General features: G+C 39.1%; 1 protein-coding gene across 2 annotated transcripts; it reads left to right on the top strand.

Annotated features, from left to right (window-relative positions):
* The first annotated feature begins 5,164 nt into the window (after positions 1–5,164).
* gart (phosphoribosylglycinamide formyltransferase) lies at positions 5,165–16,134 on the top strand. Of its 2 annotated transcripts, XM_038297132.1 has the most exons (24): positions 5,165–5,267; positions 5,416–5,510; positions 6,076–6,159; positions 6,260–6,409; positions 7,961–8,056; positions 8,134–8,308; positions 8,390–8,501; positions 10,368–10,436; positions 10,513–10,638; positions 10,713–10,800; positions 10,879–10,964; positions 11,870–12,038; positions 12,115–12,346; positions 12,421–12,515; positions 12,595–12,704; positions 12,814–13,012; positions 13,091–13,342; positions 13,412–13,564; positions 13,637–13,840; positions 13,928–14,077; positions 14,165–14,295; positions 15,039–15,180; positions 15,262–15,377; positions 15,678–16,134. In XM_038297132.1, the coding sequence occupies exons 4-24, from the start codon at positions 6,265–6,267 to the stop codon at positions 15,867–15,869; spliced, it is 3,042 nt and encodes a 1,013-aa protein (XP_038153060.1). In that variant the 5' UTR covers positions 5,165–5,267; positions 5,416–5,510; positions 6,076–6,159; positions 6,260–6,264; the 3' UTR covers positions 15,870–16,134. The 2 variants fall into 2 exon arrangements, with proteins under 2 accessions (XP_038153060.1, XP_038153059.1); XM_038297131.1 differs by lacking the exon at positions 6,076–6,159 and having other exon boundaries at positions 5,166–5,267.

Raw genomic sequence — 16,134 nt, 5'->3', positions numbered from 1 at the left:
TCCTTTTTATCCACCGACTATTTTTCTCCAGCGAAATATAGAAGTTTTTCTTCTAAAAGCAATAATTACATCAACTACATCAGATCAGATTTTTATGCTATAAAAAGCTCAAAGTTGCTATCAGCATCACAGCTCCAAGTTTGATTTATTCCAGCCGCTCTCAGGATGCATCTTTTGACATGTTAGAATAATTCTCTGGGTTTTTGTGGATCTTCAGTTCTTCTTTTTATAAATGAACTTATTCTTTGTCAGTTTAATAAAAAATTTACTTTATTGTTCACATTGGAGAAATTTAACCTTGCAAAAATGAATATAGCATCAAACTATAAAAAAGATGTAAATGCAGAAAGTTGTCTAAAAATTTACAATTGAAATATATTTTCACACCCTGTTTAGAAAAAGGTATTTACATCTGGCCCATAGCAATTTATTTTTGAACAAACAAAAATAAAAGAAACTAAAACAAAAAAAATTAAATGTGCATACACATTTGTTACACAATGAGCTTTGAAAAGGAAGAAGTTGAAGTTATGAGATCTTATTTCTTTCCCTTCTCATACAAAACAAAAATAGGTTAAACCTTATATTTCTATCGAATATGCAGTTAGTTACACATTATTGTCAGTGGCATTCTTGCACTATATACCATATCTTTAATGAAGTTCCTTGCTGGTTTATATTTACACTTTGTTCGATAACTCCTCTTTGTTACAGAACAGGTTTTTTCTTTTAATTTACTGTTTTGAATTGCCACATGAATTGTTCAGTGTGTTTATGTATGTGTGTGTGTGTATATATATATATATATATATATATATATATATATATATATATATATATATATATATATATATATATATATATATATATATATATATATATATATATATATATTTTTTTTTTTTTTTTTTTTTTTACATTTAGAAATTCTGAGTTTACTCTTTGATATTTCATGACTGCAGTTTTGTGAGTTGCTTTCCGGGGAGTAAAACCTACAAGGATGAGGATATAAAAAGGAAGCAGGAAGCTTCCTATCATAGCTCATTTAACATAAGGACCTGTACAGATTCCCACAATCCTTTGCAAGACGTGTATAATCACATACCATTGGAATATAACATTCTTTATTTTTCATGTGCACACTGTGTGGCACATGAATGTCTACATGTTTTTACCTTTGTCTTTTAAAATACCAGAATTTTCACCAAACATTTGTGTTTGTGTGATAACATGTTTATTTAAAACGATAAATCAAACATCAATTACTAAAAAGTATTTTCTCACATGGCTTCTTTTTACATTTAGTTAAGTAAAAATGAATAGAATTGGTGCTATTTTAACTTGTGTACTAACAAATCTTCAGACAACAATCTGGATTTTACATTTTAACTCGATTAACTTCATATTTCTTGATATAAAAATGTCTGTATACAGATTTGTACATTTTGAGGCTGACTTCTTCATTGATTCTGGTCTAAACTGCTGTTCTGGAACCGGATCGCACCTCAGACACTCTTCCTAGAGGAACCTAGGAAATGTTGGAGCGACATCCGTAAACAACACAGTTTGAACCAGTGAAGCCAAGTTCAGCTGAGCTTTAACACCAGCTGAAGTTAGCATGAAATAGAGGAAAAGAAACCAGGAATATATCTCCAGTGAGAAACTAAATAGAGCAAATTTACAGAGCAGGTACTATTCTTTTTTTATTTATTTGCTGTAGTTCTGCCTGTTAGCTCACAGTTTACTACTGTCCTGGATTCATCTCCTATATCATAGGTGAGTAAAGTTAACTTTTCTTTTTACTATTTTCATAATTAGAGCTACTAGAAACTCATACTTGTGCTTTAGTCATCATTTTGTCATCTACATCAGTATTTTCCTATTTGTTTAGATTAGTAGATTATTCTGCTCCGAGAAGCAAAATATATTGATCAATTCTCTGGGAAACATTAAGTCTCAAGGTTATAACTACTGGTATACCTATAGAGAAGCGTTATTAATATAAAGGCATAATCTCTACTGAGGAAAACAATAGTTACACAATTAAGCAATCATTTGTAGTAAATATATCAGTTACCTTATGTCCTTTTAGCTTTTATTCCTTTCAAGGGTAAAAGTTGGTTTGTGGTTTTATAAATTATAATCCACAGTTTTTGTATATGCAGTATTTAAAGAGTTAAACTACATTGCAACTTCTGGGTTTCATTTAGATAATTTTCAACTGCAGCTGTGAATTTGAATTGACCAGATTTAGAGTTTATTTTTTTATTATTCACTACATTTTTTGGTCATGCTTTTTTTGTCTAAAAAAAGTGTAAGAATCTCAAAGGAGCTGTCCTTGATTCTGTATGGTGTAAGTCCCGCCCCCTGGCCAGCCAAGCAGAATTGTTGAGACTTAATATTGTCCAGTATAAAACAAACCGGACAAATCCAACCGTCAAGATTTCAGCTGCAATGTTTTAATCATGCCCTTTATTGTGTTCTGCTGGAGGTTTCTTCCTGTTTAAAGGGAGTTTTTCCTCTCCACTGTCGCTACAAGCATGCTTGGTGGGAGGGATTGCATTTGAGTCGATGAGTCGATGCAATCAACTGGTTTTCCTTAGATAGAAAACTTTGAATCAATTTGACTGGATGATCTGGTGAACTGTAAAGTGCCTTGAGATGACATGTGTTGTGAATTGGCGCTATAGAAATAAACTAAATTGAATTATCCTGTTTATATATTTAGAAATTAGTCTCCTTGCTGCTGTAGGAGCTTTTTCTAAAAGAAAGAAAACTATATTTTTGCAGGGCTGCACGGCGGTGCAGTTTGTAGCGCTGTCGCCTTGCAGCAAGACGGTTCTGGACTCTTCTGTTTAATCCATAAAACTCCAAGACTCTCTTCCTAAATGTCTCTTCCAGCTGCTCCAGGGGAGGCCATGGGTGTTCTAGGGCGGATGTAAGAACCCCTTAGCTGAATCCTTTTATGTGGAGGAATAGTGGCTCTTCTGCAAGCTTCTCCCAGATCACTGAGGGAGTGCCAAGCAACCCTGTGAAGAAAGCTCATTTCTGTCCGCCTGTATTCAGGATCTTGGTCTTTGAGTCATCCTAAATGTTAGAGACATTCACATACTGGGTGTTCTACTGCTGAACTGGAGCACTTGCCACCATACTTTAAAACAATGATTGGATCCTTAAAGGTATAGTGGAGGATTTTGAAAGAGCATGCACTAGCCCATTTCTCCTTGTGCACGCTCTGTTTATAGTTGCTGTTTGCGTTGCTCACACAAGCTTACTTTCCAAAAGCCGATTTTTGCCATTTTTTCACTGTCAGACTCACCACCAGTAAGTGAAAATGTGGACGAGCACGTAGGACGGCCTTACGTGAACATATCACCAAAATTATAGACAGTTGGGAGGACCACTTATTTTGATGTTCCACCCAGACAAAGAACATCATCCAATATACATTTAAGTAAGAACATGGGTATATTAAAACAACAAATCGTGACCTCAGCAAAGAGGATTAAACATATTCCTCAAAGATTTCTTGGTTTAAACTAAGAATGATCTAGAAATGGTGAATGTTTTCCATTGGTTTCCTTGGGGTTCATCACAAATGGTGCAGTGAAGCATGTAGAGAACCTTCAGGGATCTACTTTCAAAAGGTTTGACTTTGTAACCTTTAGACAGTGTTCCTTTGAGATTCTCACATGATTAGTTCTGTGCGTTTCCATAAAACTATTAGGGAAGGTTCTCTAAAGGCTGACCTGTTTTAATGTGACCTTTAGGAAGCCTTCAGGATACAATTGAGAAAGATTTATCAAAGGTTAAATTGTGTTTTTCTAGAAAAATACCAGGAACATTTCTGACCTGAGTATTTAAAGGACCTTCAGAAAACACTAAAAAGATTTCCTGCGGCTTTTACCAGAGCTCTTTTTCAGAATTTAAAAATTTACACTTTCAGGATACATTCCCTAAAGGGTCCTTCAGAGTAATTTAAAAAAGTAAAAACTCTGTTTTCTTAGAACCACCAAAGACCTCCATATTATTAGGGAACACAAAAGTTGGTCTCAATCTTTTATCTCAGACTTAAATCTTTTGAAGATATGCTAATTGAACATACCTCTTTAATGGCATAATGTGTGGCCACGGCCCCAGCATACTGGAACACCAATGAGAAGGGGAGCTGGGCGGGATCCTTCAAAAATGCCTTTTTTTTTATTTAGTTTACAAGATATATATTTAGATTTAAAGTATACATTCAACACACATAGATAAAAGATGCATGTTCTAGATTAAACATTTGTATTAAAGGCATATGCTTAGATATGATGAAAAAAATGTATTAAAGTTGTATTGAGATTTAGATGTATAGATTTATTTTTAGATTTGATATTTATGTGTTTAAATATAGCATTTGGAATAAAGATATGTTTAGATTTCAATTTTAACATTTAGATTTAGGATATATATCTATATCTCTCTATATATCTATATATAGATATATATCTATCTATATATATAAATATATAGATACATATATCTATAGATATATAGATATCTCTCTCTCTCTCTCTCTCTATATATATATATATATATATAAATATATATATATATATATATATATATATATATATATATTTGAAATAGAAATAAAAAATATATATGTAGGATATTGAAATAAATTTTGCATTTATAATTTACAATTGCCACCATATGTAATTTACACCAAATGTAAATTATTGCATGTAAAATGCTCCCTGAGGATTCCCTAAAGGTTTTCTTTAATTCAGTAGAGTAACAAGAAATGGTTCTTATATCAGAAAAAACTATTTCAAAATATCTGTATTAAGCAAGAAGTAAAAATCTGATGTTTAAATTGTGTAAAAGGGGTACTTTCCCACTGAGAAATAATTTTTTAGGGTGATTTAATTTGTGAAAATCACGTTTAGACATACAATTATGTGATGGTTCCCAGCATTATGAAATAATTTTTAATCTTAATGCGTGAAAACCAAAGGTATTTTATTCCATGTGTTTTAGATATAAGTTAAAACTAGTGTGTTGTTCTTGATAATTTAACTTGAATCACATTTTTTTGCTACTAAACTTTTTTTTTTTTTAAGTAAACATACATGGAACCGTTTCTGTTATGTATTTACTTTAGCTAGCAGCTCGTTGCGGCTTAAGAACTTCATCTCCCATGAGGCATTGCGCGTTCACTCCAAAAGGAAGTAGAAACATCCCAAAAAGTTTGCTTCCAATCATTCTGCGCCCTGGAGAAGGTAAGGAGCACACGTGTTGTCAATCTAGCCAGTATTTCTCCTCTTTTCGGGTTTTATTGCTAACTTCTATCTTTTTGTCGCCGTGCATCACTGAATTCACGTGGTGCGTGTTCGTGTTATGTGATGCGTGGTATTTTCCCCCCTACAGCCCCCACGCAGGGTCAGTCCACCCGCAGACAACACAGACTTCACATCAGTGAACTTGGGCTCCGACTAATTCCTGCTTCACACAAACACTAACAGGTTAGTTTCTCTTGCTGCTTTCTTTTCGTGTCATTGCTGCTAAAATCACTTAAAAATAAACATTAGGAATTAATGAGCAGATGGAGAAGAGTTTTTTTTATTTTCTAGATAAATAAGCTGGTAATCATAGTAAAATATAAAAAATATGCATGCATTTTAATTCATTAAGTAAAAACAATAGAGATGCATAAAATCTGTTTATATTTCTTTCATTCTTAGTTTCCCTAAAGCTTCCTATTTGTCATGCATTTTTCTCCATAGTGGCATGGTCACATGAGCAGAGTGACTCCAATCAAAGGAACTGATTTGGCTAATAGTTAAACATGTGCAGCCAGAGTCCAACACTCAACTCTTTGTGTTGCATCTCAGTCCCAGTGATTAGTCGGTTCTTTTATTTAGACAGTAATCTTGGCTTTTCTGCACACAGTTGCAGATCTGTGCAGATTTAGTCCACTGATTAAATGTTTGTGTTTGTCAATGCAAATCTCTACCCACCGTTTGATCCAATAGTTAACATGTGTTTTTCTTCTGGCTGATTGCATCCCTGTTTGCATGATTTCACCAGATAATATAGTACCCCCCATTCCTCAGGAAAAGGTCAGTGCTTTTCTCCAGCTCAGTAAACTGCCCCCTCCTTATACGCGTATAGGTCAGCATTTGCATGCAATTATATGGTGACTTCACATATGGAGCGAGAATCTGTGTTTAAAATGAATCTGTATGATAAGTTTTGAGTTTCCTTTTCCCAGTTGCAATGGCGGAGCGAGTGCTGGTGGTCGGAGGTGGCGGACGGGAGCACGCGCTGGCCTGGAAGTTGGCCCAGTCGCCCCAGGTTCAGCAGGTTCTTGTGGTTCCGGGTAACGCAGGAACGGCCAACTGTGGGAAGATCAGCAACTCTGGTAAACATGCAAACCGTTTTGCATTATTGTTTTTGTTGTGGATCAGAAGCCATCAAACAGAAAATTGACAAATTCAATTAGACAAAAAAAGGTGTTTAATTAGAACAAACAAAGCTTTTTAACCTTGTAACATCCACCTCATTTTAAATAAACGGCCCCTTTTTGCATACCCAACTGGATAAGAAATTAACTAAGGAACTGTAAGCCCAAATTCTTCTAGTTTCTTAAAATATAAATTAAAATGGTGTGAATAAAGTTCAAACATGACTCATAGCTGGGGTTTTTTCTTCTCGAAAAAAACATTCTTTTTTATTTTTTTGAATAGCGGTAACAAAGACTATTTTACATGAATTCTGCATTATGTCAACAACTGCAGAAAATTTCACACCTCTAGGTGAGTGGAATCTGCTTATAGTGATCACCTTGGTCCAGAGCCAATTTGAACACTATAAGCGGTTGATTACTAAAACCGAATTTACCGTTATTTCACTTATTTTTAATTTAGAATATCATCTAAATGCAATTTATGTGGTTTTTCAATGAGAAAAATGAAATGAAACGGATAGCTTCTGCATTTACTGAGTTTTATTACAGTATCATGCAAGTTTATTTACAGTATACTGCTCTGTGCGCAGACATAACTCTGGTAGCCTATATAACTTATGTGCTGTGCGTCAGCTCTGCTATGCCACCGGTGCATTTTTTAACAAATCTGAAAATAAAGTTTGAAACAAACGGTTTCATTGAACAAAAACATAGAAGATAACTGCATAGGCTACAGAAAATTAAAGCTAGCCCACGTCTGTTTTGTGTTGCGGATCTGCTGCGCCGCATTAAGAAATCACTAACATATTCAACCATGGTTCCCTGGATCAGAGAGTTGTCCAACACATCTCTTTTTTTAAAGCGATGTAATAGCATTTGGAGCATTTTGATGGCCACACAACATTTTTGAAGCATATATATATATATTTTTTTTTTTTCTAACTTTCCATCTAATTATCTAACAGTTTTCAATGATCCCGGATCGAATCTGCCTCTGTACCTTTACAACCGGCAATATATCTGGGCTGAACTATTCAAATTAGCCATGTTTAGCCTTATTTTAAAGGTGATTTCATTGGCTAGAGAGCCATATATTGCACCTGAACCTAACCAATAGCAGCTGGACTTTATGAGCCATAATTTGAAGGGAATCATGCGTAAAGATGGCGGCTAAGAGGGAGCGCATTCGAGGGCTGTCCCGGCATCAAATCTCAACCGAAATTGCCGGGGATACTTTTGTTTTGTAGACTGGAAGGTGCAGAAAACAAACATACCAAAGATGGACCAGAAATGTTTGTTGAAGCTAGGGTAATTAGCAAGACTGTTAGGATTAGCTATAAGGATTGAACTTTTCTGATGGTAAAAAAAAAACTGACTTAAATATCAGGAGATTAAATGGTTTAATGTTCAAGAAACATAGAAGTTCAAAAATAAAAATCCTGATGGATCCAAGTTCATCATCTTGAACTCAGTCAAAAGCAACACTTTGGCTTTGTGTCTCTGCAGAGGTCTCTGTGAGTAACCACGCCATCCTGGCTCAGTTCTGTAAGGACCACCATGTTGGTTTGGTTGTAGTTGGACCTGAAGCTCCTCTGGCAGCAGGTAAAGTAGTCTTCATATCAGTTTTTCACTCTAGGATGAAAATCTTTCAGTGTTTCTAACTTGTAGTGTCTCTTCAGGTATGGTGGACGACCTTACGGCTGCAGGGGTGCCGTGTTTTGGACCCTCTGCTAAAGCGGCTCAGCTGGAGGCCAGTAAGAGCTTCTCAAAGGCCTTCATGGAGCGTCACGGCATCCCTACAGCTCGTTACGGCTCCTTTACGGACCCACAGGAGGCCTGCAGCTACATCCGCAGGTCGGATTTGAGCTTCAGGTGGTGTTCTTAACGCACAGGGCTAAAATCCTGGTTGTAAATCCTTTTTCGGTGCCTCTCCAGCGCCGAATTCCCAGCTCTAGTGGTGAAGGCAAGCGGTCTGGCAGCGGGGAAAGGAGTAATCGTCGCTGGAGATCAGGAGGAAGCCTGCCAGGCCGTCATGGACATCATGAAGGTAGAGGGCGATTAAACCATTAATCCAAGATAATCACCACTGCAGTTGGACTGGAAATAAATATTAGCCAATTTTATTGGAGGCAGACTACTGTACTCTGTTCTTTTTCTCTCCATGTAACCGGCCATTAATCTTTATCATCAGTGCTGTTCTTTCTTTGGTGCCTGCATAATTTCTAGTGGCGGTTAGTGATGTCAGGAGGTCCCTATGCTAAATGACGCCGGTAGGCGTCCTGCTTCTTAGTCCTAGCTCCTTCCTAACTGCCAGCACTATTCAAATAGTGCTTACACTACAGCTGATGGATGCGCAAATTTTCTACTGCACCCTCGCAAACAAAAGAAGAGGTGAGCATGAAAAGGGGGTCTGAAAGAGCTCTATTGGATATTTTCTTTTCTCTTAAAACTGATCAAACATGACTTTAAAGTCAAAGATTGGAAGATTTGTTTATGTAAAATAGGTTATGACTCCCATAAGGCTCTAACTGGCCTTTTGTATCCCTGCTTCTGTCTCCTTGAAGCCCAGTCGGTCTCAGCAGATGGCCTCTCACACTGAGCCTGATGGCGGTTCTTCCTGTTAAAAGGGAGTTTTTCCTCTCCACTGTCGCTACAAGCATGCTTAGTGTGAGGGATTGCATTCGAGTCAATGCAATCAACTGTTTTTCCTTTGATAAAAAACTACTCTATTGCCTTGAGATGAGGCGTTGTGAATTGGTGCGATATAAACAAACTGAATTGAATTAGCTGCATAAATCAGATTAAATTTCAGAAATGTGTCCTGTAAATTGTGTTTTATACTATATTTCTATGTATTTGCAGTACATATAATTTTTTTTGCGTGGGATTATCATAATTTATGAGACTCCTTGTTGTGTGGGGTTTTGTTATTTAAAAAAAAAGAACTCTTTGGTTTAATGTACACGACGCTTAGAAAGCTAGGCAGCTATTCTCCATATCCCATAACTTTGTGATTCTCGGGCTGCACCAGATATAAAGGGACACGTTAATAAACATGCAAAGGAGAACCAGCATGACCACTGGTCCATAAAACTTCACATTAATTTGTAATTAAAGAAATGATACAGGACTCAAAATGTGTCAAAGATATAACATTTTATTTATATGAATTGATTATTGAAATATTTGTTAATTTTTGCTAAACATAAAAAAAGTATTTTTTTTACTTAAAATTTCAATAATTGTGCTTAAACTTCAGATTTTAGAAATTTTCTTTTTATTGTTTGATATCATACATTTAGTAATTTAACAAAAGCGAACATGGATCAAATACAAGAACCTTAAATTATAGTAAACAAGAAAAAGGAGTTCAATAAATTTATTTAAAATAATTTGAAATTGAAAACAAACATTTTCCATCGTGACTTGAAGTCCTTTTTTTATATTTTCTAATCTTTTGTAATTTTTTCCTCTTCTATGTTAAGCTTGTGATGCCAAAGTCTTTCCTTTCATTTGCTGCTTGCATTTTGTAAAAGAGCTCCACACAAGCGCCACCTAGCGTCCAAAGGGCTTTATAACTGGTTAAATATTCTGAGATAATTATAATAATAATGAAGTTTATTGATCTCACTTTGGAGAAATTTACCTCTGCATTTAACCCCATGCCCTTAGGGAGCAGTTTGGGGTTAAGGGTCTTTAGCATGAAGCTCAAATAAATATGTTTATTTTTACAACAAGAAAGTTACCGGTGAATAAAACCTTTCAGTTTTATAACATGCAGAGATTTAATCTAAATTGGAGGGATTTTTTTAATAAAATGATTAAAAATGAAAAACGAGAAGTAATTTTCTTTTTAAAGGCTCTAAAATCAATCATGGATAACGGATATCATCACGGCTGTGCTTCATTCTAGGACAGAGCCTTTGGGTCCGCGGGAGAAACGGTGGTGGTTGAGGAGCTTCTGGAAGGAGAGGAGGTGTCGGTGAGTTGACAAGTCCATCATCAACCTTCGCTGGGATCAAAATGATGCCGACTGCTTCTTGTCGTTTTCTTTGCAGTGTTTGTGCTTCAGCGACGGAACCTCGGTGGCGCCGATGCCTCCCGCTCAGGATCACAAACGCCTTCATGATGGAGACCAGGGGCCAAACACGGGCGGAATGGGAGCCTACTGCCCCACCCCGCAAGTAGGAGGATCACCATTAATAGTTCACTACAGTAGTTCAATACAGTAGACTAAATGTTAGTTTATTCCCCACAGGTGAGTCAGGAGCTGCTGCACCAGATCAGAGAGACGATCCTGCAGAAGACTGTGGATGGAATGAGGGAGAAAGGAACTCCTTATAAGGGCAAGAGTTTCTCTTTCATCCAACATGTTAAGTAACGTCCTTATATTCAATATCTAATGCTTGTTTTTTTTTTTTCAGGTGTTCTGTACGCAGGTCTGATGCTGACCAAGCAGGGGCCGAAGGTCCTGGAGTTTAACTGTCGCTTCGGAGACCCAGAATGCCAGGTGGGCGTTGTTGTGCCGCTCGGCTTCAATCATCCTCTATTATTAGATCAAGGTTCCTACAGGTAGTAAATAAAATTAGCTCAAACTGAGGCCAATTTCACTTGGTAAGAAAATGTTCTGTACCTCTTTAACATAATCTGAATTTGATGCTAAAATTTGCCCTTCTAGTTCATTTTCACAAAAAAATTGACCTTCTAGTTCATTTATCTACCTTAAAATTGTTATTTTTAAGCAAATAAATTTATTTATTTTTTTTTCTTTGTTCATAAAAGCTGGTTAAGGAAACGGGGTCGTCTTATAATCGGGGTAACCTATATTGGGGTCAGTACGGTAATTGGATTTATTAGTCTTGAACCTTTTTGACACAAGTAGTATAATCTGCCCTTTATTCATGGTGTTGCAGCTAATGGAGTCTTAATGTCTTATGTTCAAGTATTTTCTTTATGTTTAATAAATATAATTCAGACTGATCTGAAACGCATTTGAGTTAGCAGTTTTTACAAAAATTTGAGTTTTAAGTAGTTTAATTCGTTACTTTGAACTTTTGGGTTTTCAGTTGTTGACCCAGCATTCACTAACTGGCTTGATCCGGTCATGGAGAATATTTATGCAGAGTGTGCAGAAAAACTATAAATGTTACTGTGAACAGTGTTACTGCAATCAAATCACACTGAGCTGTAAACTAGAATTACCAATAACACAGCAGAACTTTCTGATACAAACTTAAGAGCTAAGGTTCCTGGTCCCTGAAAACTGCAGCCAAGTGTCACCCCATACTCCAGAAGTATCAGGAGCTGCTCTAATACAAGTGTAGATGCTCTAACACGTTTTGCATGTGTGAGGTCTTAGTTTAAAAATATGTTAAATATATATTCATTGCTGTATTAATACTGTTACTGTTTTAGGTTCTGCTGCCTCTGCTGCAGAGCGACCTCTATGAAGTGATCATGAACACCATGAGCGCTAAACTGGCCTCCAACACCCCCGTGTGGCGGCAGGACAGCTCTGCGGTCACCGTGGTGATGGCCAGTGCTGGATACCCAGGTTCCTACAAGAAAGGAGTGGAGATCACAGGTGCAGCTCAGGAGGGTTTTATTTAAGTTGATCTCAGATTTAGTTTCTTGTACTTAGAGCCTCTGTTCTCCTTCAGGTCTGTCCCAGGTGGAGGATTTGGGTCTGCAGGTGTTCCACGCAGGCACCGCCCTAAAGGACGGGGGCGTCGTATCGAGCGGAGGCAGAGTCTTGACCATGACGGCGGTGAGGTCCACCTTAGAGGCCGCTCTGCAGGCGGCCAATCAGGGTGTGGCAACCGTCGGCTTCCCAGGTGCCGTGTACAGGCGAGACATCGCCCACCGGGCCATCGCTCATCTGAACCAGGGCAGGTTTGTACAAAAAAATGGTCCAAATCAGCAGGTTTTTATTATCTGTTCGATTTTTCACTTTCAATCTCCAACAGGAGCCTCAGCTATAAGGCCAGTGGAGTGGACATCGCTGCTGGGAACCAGCTGGTGGAGATGATAAAGCCTCTGGCCAAATCCACCTCCCGCCCCGGTAACCATCTCCCTCCTCCATGAACAGTCATAGAAACCTGTGGTTTTGCATCAGGGTGATGTTTCCTCTTGTCTACCAGGCTGTAACGCAGAACTGGGAGGCTTTGCTGGTCTGTTTGATTTAAAAGCAGCAGGGTTTGTGGACCCGATCCTGGTGTCTGGGACGGATGGTGTTGGGACTAAGCTAAAGGTTAGCTTCATGCAAATACTTTTGTCGTCTTATATCAGTTATCTGTGCAGGAAATGAAAAAATGAAAGAAAGCTGGGTTTTTATTTAGTTCTGTTTCTGTGCTTTCCAGATTGCTCAGGCTTGTGGACAGCATGGCGGCCTCGGTCAGGATTTGGTGGCCATGTGTGTCAACGACGTGTTGGCTCAGGGTGCAGAGCCGCTGTTCTTCCTCGACTACTTCTCCTGTGGCTCCCTTAACGTGGAGGTTGCTGCCTCGGTGGTCGGCGGCATCGCAAAGGCCTGTGAGATGGCTGGCTGTGCCCTGCTGGGTAAAATAATAGACACTTGGACTCTCACTAAGTGCAAACAAAGAGCTGATTGATTATACGTCTGTGAACTCTGAACAGGAGGCGAGACGGCAGAAATGCCAGGCGTCTATCCTCCGGGGGAGTACGACCTGGCCGGTTTCTGTGTGGGCGCCACAGAGCGGGGCACCCTGCTGCCGAGGCTGGACGACGTGGCGGAGGGGGATCTGCTGATCGGAGTGGCCTCCTCTGGGCTTCACAGCAACGGTTTCAGCCTTGTCCGCAAAGTTCTGGAGCGAGCCGCCTTAAGTTACAGCTCCCCTGCTCCGTTTGGTAAAGCGGGACAGACTGTTGGTGAGTGACTCGCTCCCAAACTTCGGTTTTCTGCATCCAGCAATCGGCTCAGCTGTATGTTGCTTCCAGGGGAGGTGTTGCTGACTCCCACTAAGATCTACAGCCGCCTGCTGCTGCCGATCCTGCGCAGCGGCGCCATCAAAGCGTACGCACACATCACCGGTGGGGGTCTCCTGGAAAACATCCCCAGGGTGCTCCCTAAGCAGCTAGCTGGGGAGTTAGGTGAGATGAAAGCACTCTATACTTTGATATGATGCTTTAATGAAATTAAATAAAAATTTTTCTGTGTCTCAGATGCATCCAAGTGGAGCATCCCTGCAGTTTTCTCATGGCTCCATAAGGAAGGCCGTCTGAGCGAGGAGGAGATGGCCCGCACCTTCAACTGCGGCCTGGGGGCAGTGCTGGTGGTGGCGCCGCCGGATGCTCAGAGGGTCCTACGGCAGCTTCAGGGCCACGAAGAGGCCTGGATTGTGGGTTCACTGGTCCACAAGCAACCTGGTAAGAAAACAATGATTAGAGATTCTGATTGGTTAGAAGATGAAGCACTGTTAAAAAAAAAAAACAATAACTGTTTGGATCCGACAGGGGCGTCACCTGTGGTGGTTCGCAACCTGAAGCAGAGCCTGCTAAATGCATCTGCCGGCGGGCAACTGGAGGCAGAGGGTAGTGGTTGCCTTGGAAACAGCATCACACCGTGTAAAAGGATGAGAGTGGGGGTTCTCATCTCTGGGACAGGTGTCTGTCAGATTACTTTTATCTTTAAAGGAATTTATTTCTTTGTGATTTGTTTGATCTCAGCGTTTTTCTGTTTGGACCTTCCAGGCACAAACCTGCAGGCCCTGATAGAGCGGGCCAGACGGCCTTCCAGCTCAGCAGAGATTGTGGTGGTCATCTCCAACAGGCCTGGGGTTCAGGGTCTGAAGAGGGCGTCTCTGGCTGGCATCCAGACACGGGTACGTTTGTTAAACACCAGACAACAATGTTTTATTTTTTAAGTGCTGATAAATTCTTAAATTCTACTTAACTTTAACTCAATAAGTTCTGATTGAAGTTCTTCCTGCCCCATATGCGCTCGAGACATACGCCTTGAGCTTGTCTACCAAACTAGAATGTTAAATTAGATTAATTGCAAAAGAGTTTATATGCTCATTTAGATTGTTGTCTGCATTACAAATTACAGAAATGTGTCTAATCATGCTGACAACCAGCTTAACAAAGTAAAGCTGTTAGAACCATCTAGTCTCTATGGTGACTGTTGCTAGCCTCATCACCTGATCTATATCACTCTATTACTTAGCAACATCAGATGTGAATTTTATAGTTTCCGCAGAACATTTAGAAGTAGGTCGATTTATTAAATTGGAAAATCGATACTAAATATTATTTGCAAAGTACCTCAGAAAACTGTCAGATTATATTTGACCTAACAAATTTGTTTTTGTCAGCACATTCATTTAACTTTGATTCTTTTGAAAAGGCATTTTACATGTTATAAAAATTATTTTAATGGTATTGAATATTTCCTGGCTATAGCTTGAACACAATGAGAAGCCGAGCAGTGATGACTTTAATAGTTTCTTCAGCTCCTCTGAATTTGTGTATCAAAGGTTTCCAGGGTTGAGTCACTATTATAACAAAATATAACGACTGCTGCTAGGCGTTTATCATTGTAGCGCTTTGTTTGGATCCACACCAGGTGGTGGATCATAAGCTGTACGGGAGCCGAGCAGAGTTTGACGGCACCATCGACCGCGTCCTGGAGGAATTTGGAGTGGAGCTGGTCTGTCTGGCTGGATTCATGAGGATCCTAACTGGAACATTTGTCAAGAAATGGACCGGTAAAAGAACAAAAACAAAGCATTTTTCTATTTAAATGAACCTTGACATAATTACAGTGTGCTTTTTCTTCATCCGTTCAGGTAAACTGCTGAACATCCACCCATCCCTGCTGCCCTCATTTAAAGGTGTGAATGCCCAGAAACAGGCTCTGCAGGCGGGAGTGAGGCTGGCTGGATGCACCGTTCACTTCGTGGCAGTAAGTTACTGCATCCCCTCCACTCATAGATTAATCCAGATATGACAGTAAAATGATCTACTCGAACAAGATTTTGCTAAATTTCCCATGTTCTGTGATGTCATAGACCCGTTAGCTTGTAATCCAACTTCTAGAGTAGTTAATGGCTCTAAATTTCCCCCCTTAGACTTTAGCTCATTTCAACAGCATCTTCTAATGCATCTCCACACCATGACACTCCCACCTCAAACATGTTAAAAAGTAAACCGATAACTTTGGTGTATTGATCTTAGTAGCATCAAAGGCCTTTTGTTTTTTCAGGAGGAGGTGGATGCAGGAGCCATTATTGTCCAGGAGGCGGTGCCAGTGGTGGTCGGAGACACAGAGGAGAGTCTGTCAGAACGAATCAGGGAAGCAGAGCACAGAGCTTTCCCCGCCGCCATGGAGCTGGTGGCCAGTGGAGCCGTGCAGCTGGGGGAGGACGGACAGGTTGTCTGGAAGCCACAGAGCTAAAGCAGGTTTAACCCTGATGATGTGGTTTAGCAGCACGTCCTTCCTAATTAGATCTAAAATAACTGGTAGAAACCGACACTGTCTCTAAACGTTACATAAAGTATTAAGATCTGTGTGTTTTGTTTACAGTAGAACATGATGGAGGCTTATTAAGAAAGGAAAAACTACATTCCATTTAGATTTGCACAGCAACAAAGCCTGATTGGTTGGACTTGTGATGATGTCAGAGTAACTGCATGATTAAAAGTATCTGGAAACATTTTCA

Source organism: Cyprinodon tularosa, unplaced genomic scaffold, assembly GCF_016077235.1.
Source record: "Cyprinodon tularosa strain WSP-4 unplaced genomic scaffold, ASM1607723v1 ctg383, whole genome shotgun sequence".
Taxonomy (NCBI): Eukaryota; Metazoa; Chordata; class Actinopteri; order Cyprinodontiformes; family Cyprinodontidae; genus Cyprinodon; species Cyprinodon tularosa.
Note: the sequence above shows the minus strand (reverse complement) of the source record. Positions and strands in the feature narration are given on the sequence as shown.